The 12,507-nt window shown below is 43.7% G+C and overlaps 1 protein-coding gene across 3 annotated transcripts in view; it reads right to left on the reverse strand.

Annotated features, from left to right (window-relative positions):
- Window positions 1–12,507, reverse strand: part of IFNGR1 (interferon gamma receptor 1) — an 89,742-nt gene that overhangs the window by 11,450 nt on the left and 65,785 nt on the right. For 2 of the 3 annotated variants that reach the window (XM_040350511.1, XM_040350510.1), the window contains exons 5-7: window positions 12,186–12,336; window positions 10,243–10,367; window positions 6,973–7,803 (exon numbers count right to left, since the gene is read on the reverse strand). In XM_040350511.1, the coding sequence (XP_040206445.1) occupies window positions 7,405–7,803; window positions 10,243–10,367; window positions 12,186–12,336 (675 nt within the window). In that variant the 3' untranslated portion in view covers window positions 6,973–7,404. Of the gene's footprint in view, window positions 1–6,972; window positions 7,804–10,242; window positions 10,368–12,185; window positions 12,337–12,507 lie in introns of those variants that run through there. The other variant, XM_040350512.1, reaches the window with a different exon arrangement.

Genomic DNA, 12,507 nt, shown 5'->3' on the forward strand with positions numbered 1-12,507 from the left:
TTAATAATTGTAAATGAATGTATTTTTTGTATATTTATTCTGGGCCGAAATAGGCTCACTATATCTAAATATATATATGTAATAATAAATTTATGAAGCATTTACAACTATGATGTGAACTAGGATGGAGACTGTGAATGAACGCAAAATTGATTAAGTCTTCTGACAGAGTTCTCTGAGGCAAAAAAAAAAAAAAAAGTGAGCACAATAACATACACCAGCATGTATGTTATGAGGTAGTATTATGATTGGCCTCCCAATGGTTAAGCCTCGTACACACGATAGGTTAACCAGAGGACAACGGTCTGAAGGACCGTTGTCATAGGTTAACCGATGAAGCTGACTGATGCTCCGTCACGCCTACACACCATAGGTTAAATAACCGATTGTGTCAGAACGCGGTGACGTAAAAAACACAACGTCGTGCTGAAAATAACGAAGTTCAATCTTCCAAGCATGCGTCGACTTGATTCTGAGCATGCGTGGGTTTTTTAACCGATGGTCGTGCCTACTAACGATCGGTTTTGACCTAACGGTTACCAATCCATAGGTTAATTTTAAAGCAAGTTGGCTTTTTTTTAACCTATGGTTAAATAACCTATGGGGCCGATAAAAACAGTCCTTCAGACCGTTGTCCTCTGGTTAACCTATCATGTGTACGAGGCTTTAGAGAGAAGATGCTGGACTGAAGAAGATGCAGAGGAGGCAAGGAGGGAATGTGTTGACAGTAATCATTGACCTGTCAGCAATGGAGAAGAGTAGACTAGAACAGACATCTTCCATAATGTGCAGGTATGCTGTACATAATTGCGCATCAAGGCAAGAGCCACTCTAGTTGGTAATACTCTTCTCCGTTAAACAGCAAATTCAGAATAATTCATTTTAGATATTGTTTTATAAAGAAACATTGCAAACTGATATTAAAGTGGAGTTCCACCCATAAATATAACATTACATCAGTAGTTTTAAAAAAATGTCATTAGTCCTTTACGAAAACAATTTTTTTTTTTAGATGCCTTCAAAGTGTTGTTGCTAGGCAGAATAGTTAATCTTCCCACTTCCTGCACCTAGGTGCTTAATGCACCGCACAGACTCCTGGGAATGTAGTGGGTGTAACTTTCCAGGAGTCTGTGCACTCCCCAGTCTCAAAGAATCATGTGACTTGGACAGCACAGGTGCTGAAACCTGATCTGACACTGCTTGTGCATCTGCAAGGCTGAAATCCAGGAAGTCATACAGTCTGGCTTCATGATGCCCACTCTTAAGATGGCCCCAGTCAATTTCTATTTTATAAAGTGTCTAAATGCTGTAACAACCTAACAAAACGGACCTTAGTTTACAGACTAACTTTACTAGAATACATTAAGCTTGTGTATTACAGGGGTATTTATATTTAAAAAGTGAAATTGTGGCCGGAACTCCGCTTTCACCCACTCCCATCTAAGAGTAAAACAAATATGTTTATGCCCAAGCACAATTTTGCAAAATCATTTTTAGGACATACTAGGCTTTTATTTAGTGGTAAATGGTAATGGATATCTCTTGATTATTTTTTTTTTATTATTAAAGTAAAACTGGCACAAAATAGTAAAAAAATAAAAAAAATGTTGTATATATTTCTTGCTTCTACCATAACCTACTACCAAAGAACCTACAGCCTGTTAGTGCTCAGACCATACGCTGCACACTGCATCGAATTGGTCTGCATTACTGTCCTTCCAGAAGGAAGCCTCTTCTAAAGATGATGCACAAGAAAGTCCGTAAACAGTTTGCTGAAGACAAGCAGACTAAGGACATGGATTACTGGAACCAAGTCCTGTGGTCTGATGTGACCAAGATAAACTTATTTGGTTTGGATGGTGTCAAGCGTGTGTGGCAGCAACCAGGTGAGGAGTACAAAGACAAGTGTGTCTTGCCTACAGTCAAGCATGGTGGTGGGAGTGTCATGGTCTGGGGCTGCATGAGTGCTGCCGGCACTGGGGAGCTACAGTTCATCGAGGGAACCATAAATGCCAACATGTACTGTGACATACCCCATACACACCTCCAAAACTACCACTGCTTTGCTAAAGAAGCTGAGGGTAAAGATGATGAACTGGCCAAGCATGATCACCAGACCTAAACCCTATTGAGCATCTGTGGGGCATCCTCAAACAGATGGTGGAGGATCGCAAGGCCTCTAAAATCCACCAGCTCTGTGATGTCATCATGGAGGAGTGGAAGAGGACTCCAGTGGCAACCTGTGAAGCTCTGGTGAACTAAATGCCCAAGAGGGTTAAGGCAGTGATGGAAAATAATGGCGGACACACAAAATATTAAGCTGCACACTCACTACTTTACATTGTACCAAAGTGTCATTTCTTCAGTGTTGTCACATGAAAAGATATAATAAAATATTTACAAAAATTTGAGGGGTGTACTCACTTTTTTACATGCAGTTATGTTTATTTTTCTCTTTGCAAGGAGAGGGAGATACAATGTATCTCTCCCTTCCATTCAGAGCGAGAGAAAACACAGGGGTGAGCTTCACAGTGACAGATCACTGCTTTTATTGTTTACTGTAATAGCCAACCAGAGGCTATCACAGCGATCAGGTGACCCGGAACCGGGAGTTACGGGTCTTGATCATTAGTACGGCGCACTCCCAGCACAAAGACAGATACGCATATATGTGTCGCCATGGAAAAAAGCCAAGTCCATTGAGGCCGCATAAATGCGTACTGTCGTTGGGGAGGGGTTAATAGATATAAATGTCTCTATTGTCACTGTCAAGTAGCTCACTTTCTCTAACCATTAGTGCATTTTTCTCCTATACCCAAACTGCAACTTTCATCTCCAATAAATATCTGCTTGGATATCATTTGTATATCCTCCTTTGACTCCCCCTTCTGTAATTTGCTGTTTAACTATAGCATACATGTTATTTACATTGCTTTTCAATGGAGAGCACAGTGCTTTTAGCTACATCATACAAAAGTATAGCCACTGTTGCCTCTGTATGTAACAAAATCTATGGTTTTTACTGTCACAATTAAAAGGTGGGGTTGGGTTTTACATATGATGATATTTATACGACTTATTGACTTTTTAATGTAACTTTGAGAATGGTGGCTGCAAAGAAATGTTGGTTCTAATAACATACCAGTGATTTTTTATTTATTTTTTTAACCAGCAAAGAACTGCAAGTGCCACATTTATTTTGTCTGTTTCATATATTTACATTAATATATATATTGATACATAAATGCACACACACACATGCCGATATAAAAAAATCTACAATTTCTCAGATATTACGAGAACGGCTCATCTTTAACTGTATCTTTCTTTTACATTTCTGAATTTATAACACCTAACTATAAAACAAAAATAACATTAGACTGCTTCATAAAAGATTGGCGACATATAGCATTCATGTACACCAGTCGGGATTTGTTGCAGCACCCTTTTAATCACATGGTTGATTCTAGTATGGTGTGCAAGAGGAATAAACCACTTGGCTCTTTGGACAATGGACAGAGACCTTTACTTTCCACTGCTCCAACAATAATACAATAAGGGCCAGATTCACAGAGCAGATACGACGGCGTATCTCCTGATACGCCGTTGTATCTGTTGTTCTATCTATGCGACTGATTCATAGAATCAGTTACGCATAGATAGCCAGAAGATCCGACAGGTGTAATTGTTTTACACTGTCGGATCTTAGGATGCAATACCGCGGCCGCCGCTGGGGGGAGTTTGCGTCGTAATACAGCGTCGGGTATGCAAATTAGGAGTTACGGCGATCCACGAAGATTTTTCCTGTCGTTACGTCGTCGCGAGTGTTAGATTTCCGTCGCAAAGATAGGGCACCTTTAACATTGTGTAAAAGTACTCCACCATGTTAAAGTATGCCCGTCTTTCCCGCGTCGCTTTTGAATTTTTTTTAAATTTTTTATTTTTCCCGGCGCAAGTCTTTTTTTCACGTCGCGATTCACAAAACGTCGGCGCGTCGTAATTTTGCGCAAAGCAGGTCGGGAAATTTGCGACGGGAGCATGCGCAGTACGTCCGGCGCGGGAGCACGCCTAATTTAAATGGTACCCGCCCCATTTGAATTGGGCCGCCTTGCGCCGGACCTGTTTACGATACACCGCCGCAAATTTCCAGGTAAGTGCTTTGTGGATCGGGCACTAAATCGGAAAATTTGCGGCGGTGTAACGTAAACGGGTTACGTTACGCTGCGCCACCGGACTGTGAATCTGGCCCTAAGTGCTTATAAGAAAAGGTAAGAACTGAGGCCCAGATTCTCGTACATGGGCGTAAAACTGTGCGGGCGTAACGTATCTGGTTTACGTTACGCCGCCGCAAGTTTTACAGGCAAGTGCTTTATTCACAAAGAACTTTTAAATTAGGCGTGTTCCCACGCCGAACGTACTGCGCATGCGCCGTCCAAATGACGTCGCAAGGACGTGAACGTAAATGGCGTCCAGCCCCATTCACGGAAGACTTATGCAAACGACATAAATTTAAAAATTTCGACACGGGAACGACGGCCATACTTAACATTGGTTGCCCCTCATATAGCAGGGGCAACTTTACGCGTCGCAAATCTAACGTAAACGTTGTAACTTTACTGCGTCGACCGCGCGTACGTTCGGGAATTCGCGTATTTTGCTAATTTGCATACTCGACGGGGAAAACGACGGAGGCGACACCTAGCAACAAAAAAAAAGATCTGACGGCGTAAGAGCCTTACGCCTGTCAGATCTAATGGATATCTATGCGTAACTGATTCTAAGAATCAGTCACATAGATACGACGGCCCAGATTAGGACTTACGACGGCGTACATTGCGTTGCGCCGTCGTAAGCCCTTTGAGAATCTGGGCCTGAGTTTTTATACAGGCAAAAACACTTTTGAACATGTAATCCAATAAGGCCTCGTACACACGACCGGATCTATCAGCTGGGATTGATCCGCGGATCAGTTCCAGCGGACAAATCCGCTCGTCTGTACGGCCTAGCGGATATTTATCCGCGGAGATTCCTCGGGCCGTCCGATTTCAAGCGGATATAAATTTCTTAGCATGCTAAGAAATCTATCCGCTTGAATCGGGTCCAGCGGATTGATCCGGTGGTCTGTACAGACTCACCGGATCAATCCGTCCGCTCCCCTCCCTCGCATGCTTCGTAATGATTCGACGCATGCGTGGAAGTACTTACCTTCCAGCGTCGCGGCGACGGCGCGACACGTCACCGCGGATGAATTCCGCGCGGATTTTGATCCGATGGTGTGTACAAGCCATCGGATCCAAATCCGGAGGAGGAATCTCCGCTGGAAACGGATCCCCTCGTGTTCCAAAATCATTATGATGTTTTACTAAACAAAAACATTAGACAAACATGTGAATATTGACCAAGTGGGAGAAGGCATGGTAGGTCTACCACAGGAATCAACTGCAAATCACTGATAAAATAATGACCTGGCAGAGCTAAACACTTGCCGTTATTAGAAATAGTGTTAGGTCCCATTCACACGGACGGACCGTTCAGGTCCACCTGTCAGTTTTGACGGCAGACCTGAACGGCCGATCCATGTAGTCCTATGGAGCGTCGGATGTCAGCGGAGACATGTCCGATGACATCCGACCCGATCCGCCAAAATCAGACGTATGGCGATACGTCCATATCCATCAATGGCGGATCGGATGGGTGAGATGTCCGTTTTCATCAGATCGCTCCATAGGAATCAGCGGCGCTGCACAAGCCCCTCCCTGCTCAGTGAGCAGAGAAGAGCTTGTCATCTGCCAGCTCAGCGGAGATCTGCAGACTGATCTCCCGCTGAGCTGGCGGGAGCAGGCGGACTCCTTAGCGACGGAGTCCGCCTCGTGTGAATGGGGCCTAACTGATACCAGAAAATTCTCCCACAGTAGAGGATAACACCACCTTACACAATTCCTTTAGTCCTGTGAGATGCAAAGAGATGAACATTCATTTGCACTGGACAGTGGTCCCCTTCCTGTAACACCCACCAGATGCTGAAGCACATAGGAGATGGAAAAAGCATAGCAGGGGGCCTACACTCCTTCAGCACTCTCGTCTTGGGCTTACAACCATCTATGCAACGTATCCTAGGAAGCAAATCTCAGACTGTATGTGTGTGTGTGTGTGTGCGCTCGTGCTTGTTTTTGGCCATGCTTTTTTCCCCTACTCAAAAAAATTAAAATTAAAATAGTACTGTCTAAAAGTTGTGAACATAGGGCCAAATCCACAAATATCGGGCGCAACTTAAATCTTCCGATTTAAGTTACACCGCCGCAAAATTTCTCCCCAAGTGCCCGATCCACAAAGCACTTACCTTGAAATTTGCGGCGGTGTAACTTAAATGTGTCCCGCGCAAGGCGTGCCGAATCTAATGGGGCGAGTCCCATTTAAATTAGGCGTGCTCCTGCGCCGGACGTACTGCGCATGCTCCGTCGGGTAACTTACCCGACGTGCATTGCGCTAACTGACGTCGCTCCGACGTCATTTGCTTAGACGTTAACGTAAATGGTGTCCAGCGCCATTCACGAACGTCTTACGCAAACGACATAGAATTTAAATTTCGACGCGGGAACGACGGCCATACTTAACATGGCTTAAGAGAACTAGGGCTCAGCCCTAGTTTTACGCGGCGTAACTCGACGTAAACGACGTAGATTTAGAGCGACGGGCCCGTCGGAACGTTCGTGGATCGCCGTAAGTGTTCATTTGCATATTCTAGGCCGGCCGCAATGGCCTCGCCACCTAGCGGCCGGCCTAGAATTGCATCCTTAAGATCCGACAGTGTAATTCAATTACACGTGTCGGATCTTCTGCCTATCTATGGTAAACTGATTCTGTGGATCAGTTCCATAGATAGAAACAGGGATACGACGGCGTATCAGTAGATACGCCGGCGTATACCTTTTGTGGATTACCCCCATAAACTATACACAATGTAGCCCGATCTCAATTTGCACAAATCAATTGATTTTATCATTATATGACATAAAAAAATAAATACAGAAGCATGTGTTAAAACCAGTGTTATCTGCAATATGCTTAAAATGCAAAACTTTCTTCAACACTCACTCACTCGCTCATAAGTGCAATGATATCGTCCTAAATTTAAGGAGAGATGTATATTACCCCAGAGTTTTGATTTCTCTGTAAATACTTTTGCTTGGTCCTCTCAGAACTCTGTAATGCTTTAGAGGCAAGAGAAGAGATAAGAGTCTTTTCATACAATAATTCACTCTCTTCAGTAAAAACATCTATCTGTACTGCTGTAGTACACTGCCATTGGATCACACCAGCAAGGGTCATAGGTCTAAATGTGGCACAATATAGACAGCTGATAGAAGGAAGTGCTTAGAAGTGCTAAGGTATTTAGTAGCAGTCTCAGACCAATTCTTTAGGAAAATGGGGCTTATCATATCCAAAGGAATTCGTTAATGGCTTAGGTGGTTCTGGTGCATGCTTAGAGATGTCCTCGTCTTTCTCTAGCAATGAAGTGTCTCTAGAATTATTACCACTCGCACTACTATCTGTATGGAAATAACTGCTGCTGTTGGACTGATAATCTCTTTCGCTTGATTTTATTTCATTTGAACTATGGTATCCAGGGTCCGTACTTTCTTTGGAAACAGAATCAGTTGACACGTCAGTGTCTTTCTTCACTTTTTCCTTAACGTAATTTATTTCTTTAACAGTTGGCTCAATGGGAGAAGTGGAAACATTGTCATATCTGGGTGTTTGATGTGTTGGCATCTGAGCAGCTATGTTTCTTACAACAGAATCCTGGGGGGGGAAACACAGACATAAAATGTTGGAAGATTGCTTATACTGAGCTTTACAAAGATGCAGGCTTATATAATATATATTGTAAGTAATGTTTCTGCAAATATGAATTGTTTGACGTGCTATTATTTTAGATGTGTCTTGTCAACTTTTCTTCGGTGGGAGCAAATGCCTGCACTAGTTGGCCCTATTAAGCTTTGTTCACATATATGCAAAGTTAATGCGTTTTAAACCGCATCCTATTCACATGAAATGTGAACCAAACTTTCTATGGAGCCGGTTCACATATCTGTGGTGCAGCAGCAGTGAGAATTCACTGCAAATTTAAAAAGAGCCCTGTACGTTTTCTGAGTACTTCGGTGAGATTCAGTTGAGAATGCTAGGCCCTAAGGGCCTAGTATGGGTTTTAAGGGGAATCCCAAAAATAAAATAAAAAAAAGGTGTGTAGGTCCACCCTAAAGTCAATACCAGACCCTTAACCGAGCATGCAGCCTGGCAGGCCAGGAAAGGGGGACAAGGGCATCTTCCCCACAACCCAGGAGCCCCCCAGATACATGTGAATGAGTATAGTGTACATTATACCCCTACTTGTTTACAAAAAAAGTGTCAAAAAGAAATAAAGCACAGAAAGTTTTTGACAATTTCTTTATTAAAAAAAATAAAACACAAAAATAAAGTTTCTCCAAAGTAAATGCAGTGACAATCACAATAAACTCTGTCACCAACTGAGAAAAAACAAAACAAAACAGGTCCGCACCCGTTGCTGATTTCATTCATCTGCTAGCTCCGTCGCCTAACAGTTCTTAAATAATTAAGGTGTGGGGCCACCCGATGATGTAACCGGGTGATGTCATCGACCCAGCATGCATTGATGATGCTGCAAGGAAGCCCCTTAGCTATTTAAGGACTGACAGACAGTGGAGCTGGGAGACGGTGGGAGCCAACAACCGGTGCCGACCTGTGTTTTTTTTTTCCGAGTTGGCGGCGGTGGCAGAACTCATTGTAATTTACGCTGGATCTACACTGGATATAGTTGGATTTGGGGGTGGACCCCACGCCGTTTTTTTTTAACTATTATTTTGGCGTTGTTACCCTTAAATTCCATACTAGACCGGAAAGAGCCTGGTATGGATTCGGGGGGCACGTTGTTTCATTTTTAGAATTTCTCATTGCCAGCAAATTTCTTTTACATTCAGTTATCAGTGGAGAACCCGCTGACAGCAGATGAGTCATCGGTTGTTAAAGTGATACTTAAGCCTCGTACACACAATCAGTCCATCCGATGGGAACGGTCTGAAGGACCGTTGTCATCGGTTAACCGATGAAGCTGACTGATGGTTCGTCGCGCTTACACACCATCGGTTAAATAACCGATCGTGTCAGAACGCGGTGACGTAAAACACAACGACGTGCCGAAAAAAACGAAGTTCAATGCTTCCAAGCATGCGTCGACTTGATTCTGAGCATGCGTGGGTTTTTAACCGATGGTTGTGCCTACTAACGATCGGTTTTGACCTATCGGTTAGGAATCTATCGGTTAAATTTAAAGCAAGTTGGCTTTTTTTTTAACCGATGGTTAAATAACCTATGGGGCCCACACAAGATCGGTTTTGACCGATGAAAACGGTCCATCAGAACGTTGTCCTCTGGTTAACCGATCGTGTGTACGAGGCCTAAAGGTTTGAATAAAAAAAATAAACAAAAATATCATACTTACCTCCAATGTGAAATTCGTTTTGCACAGAGTGGCCCCTCAGCGGCTCTCCACCACATCAGATAACCCGCTAGAAGCGATACTGTGCAATTTGTTTTGCACAGAGTGGCCCCGAAAACCGTTTTATGGGGTCCCTCGGCGGCTCTCACGGCTCCCCACCACATCAGATAACCCCCTCAAAGCGCTCTCTCGGGGGGGGGGGGCTTACCTTGTGGGCGCACTCCTGTGTCTAGCATTTGGTGTCCATAGCTGCCGAATGCGGGACTCGGCCCGCCCCCGGGTCCTTGGATTTAATTGACAGCAGCGGGAGCCAATGGCTGTGCTGCTATCAATCTATCCAATCAAGAGCCGAGAACCCCGGGCAGAGAGCCATCGTGTCCTCGCTGTGGGACATTTCAGGGCTCATGTAAGTAAAACAGGGGGGCCAGTGACTGACAGAAGTTTTTTTACCTTAATGCATAGGATGCATTAAGGTAAAAAAACCGGAGGTTTACAACCACTTTAAGGACACATCGGACGGCTTCCAGGCCCGCTCCTTAAGAACCAGCTATTGTTACAGACGCCGGTGGTCACTGGATCCAAAAATTTGCAACTGAACCTTATCTGTAAGTCAGGTCAGTAGTAAGTAACAAAAGAAAAACAAACAAAAAAAAAGGTTATTGGGGGCTTAACGTTTGTAAAATGTGTCTGCTGTAGAGTATACAATACCATTTCTCATGACATACCAATGACTGTGGCAACAAACTCCTGGCTTTAGTCCATCTTGCAATAATAAAGCAAGAAATGGCAAGAATGACAAGAAAAACAACAGCAACTCCAATTATGATTAGTTTAGCCTGATGCGATATACCTAAAAAAAAAAAAAAAAGAAAAGAATAACCAAATCAAATTTTAAAGCTATTCTTTGAAAGCTAAACATTCTCTGCTTTTTCAAATCAGCTGGCTTCATACTTCTTGGGGGCTTCTGTAGGTTGCAAAAATATAGACTTGTAGGCAGCAAGTGTTTGTCACTTTGCTTCTGAGCCTACGGCATTTATTTGTTCCTAGTAGTGTTGTTTACTGTGGTCTGACCTATAATAAACTGTGTTCATATAATAAACTGTGTCAACTTAAAAGTCACACTCCAGACAACCACACAATACAGTTGTGCTCATAAGTTTACATACCCTGGCAGAAGTTATGATTTCTTGGTCATTTTTCTGAAAATATGAATGATAACACAAAAACTTTTATTTCACTCCTGGTTAGTGTTTGGCAGAAGCCATTTATCAACTATTTACTCTTTTTAAATCAGAATCACAACAGAAACTAACCAAATGATCCTGATCAAAAGTTTATATACCGTGGTGATTTTGGCCTGATAACATGCACACAAGTTGACACAAAGGGGTTCAGATTGCTATTAAAGGTAACCATCCTCACCTGTGATCTGTTTGCTTGTAATTAGTGCGTGTGTATAAAAGGTCAATGAGTTTCTGGACTCCTGACAGACCTTTGCAAGGACTGACGTACAGGTACGTCGGTTCGCGTAGTAGAGCCGACCTGCCACCGTAAAAGTGTGGGCAATTGCCACCCCCGAGAAATTTGTTTTAGTTGCGGAATTCGCAGGCACCGCAGAGTCTGAGTGCGTCCGCAGGGAGTGAGAGTCAGAGAGTGGGCGGTCAGCTGGTTGGCTCTCTACTCTGTGGGTGTGCGGGCGGTTGGCCAATCAACAAGCCAGGGGGAGCAGAGATGATATCATCTCTCACCGCCCACGCCAGCTTTGCATCCCTGCAGTAACTTCCCCCCTTACTGTGCAGGCAGCAGAGAGATTACATCATCTCTCTGCTGCAAGTGACAATCTGCAAGGTGTGGCAGGTGAGGTGGCAAGTGACAATCCGCAACATGTGGCAGGTGATGTGAAAGTGACAATCTGCAACTTGTGGCAGTTGACGTGGCAAGTGACAATCCACAACGTGTGGCAAGTGACAATCTACATCTAGTGGCAGGTGACATGGCAAGTGAGAATCCCCAACATGTGGCAGGTGACATGGCAAGTGACAATCTGCATCTAGTGGCAGGCAAGTGACATTCTGCAACTTGTGGCAGGTGATGTGGCAAGTGACAACCCACAACATGTGGCAGGTGACGTGGCAAGTGACAATCTGCATCTGGTGGCAGGCAAGTGACATTCAGCAACTTGTGGCAGGTGATGTGGCAAGTGACAATCCACAACATGTGGCAGGTGACGTGGCAAGTGACAATCTGCATCTGGTGGCAGGCAAGTGACATTCAGCAACTTGTGGCAGGTGATGTGGCAAGTGACAATCCAAAACCTGTGGCAGGCGATGTGGCAAGTGACAAGCTGCATCTTCTGGCAGGTGACATGGCAAGTGAAACACTCAGGGCCCCCACTGATTCTACATTATGGTCATGTTATATTACAATGTAATAATAGAAATAATGCGTTTCAATCATCCTGACACCATATCAACCATAGTGCAGTGATCATTGAAACGCTATCACCAGAAATTTCCCTGATAAAATGTCCCCCAAAAAAATATTTTCTGTTAGTGCCCCTCCCGAGACTAGACTCTGGATCCGCCCCTGATTGCAGAATGCTATATTAAAGAAAAGAAAAATCACATGACCAAAGGGATCTCATCAGTATAACAAAAACATAACTTACCTTTTTCATCAGAAAAACACATCTCCTTGGATCTCTCCATTGTCATCCCAATAAAAAAATCTGATACACCTTCTGCAGAAAAACAGTAAGTCTCAAGATCCGAAATAGAAAATGTAACTGTACATGCTAAACTGTCACAATCTGTTGCCATCTGCAAAAAAAAAGAAAGAAAGATGCACTATGAGGAGAGCTTACCGAGTATGCAGCTTTGTCTTTGTTAGATCCTTGCCCATGTTCCTGCTTAAGCTGGAGCCATGGCCTCTGCCCCAGGTTTTGTGTTCTATGGAGCAACCGTTGTATGCAGGAGTTAGAACTATGTCTC

Source organism: Rana temporaria, chromosome 4, assembly GCF_905171775.1.
Source record: "Rana temporaria chromosome 4, aRanTem1.1, whole genome shotgun sequence".
NCBI classification, from domain to species: Eukaryota; Metazoa; Chordata; class Amphibia; order Anura; family Ranidae; genus Rana; species Rana temporaria.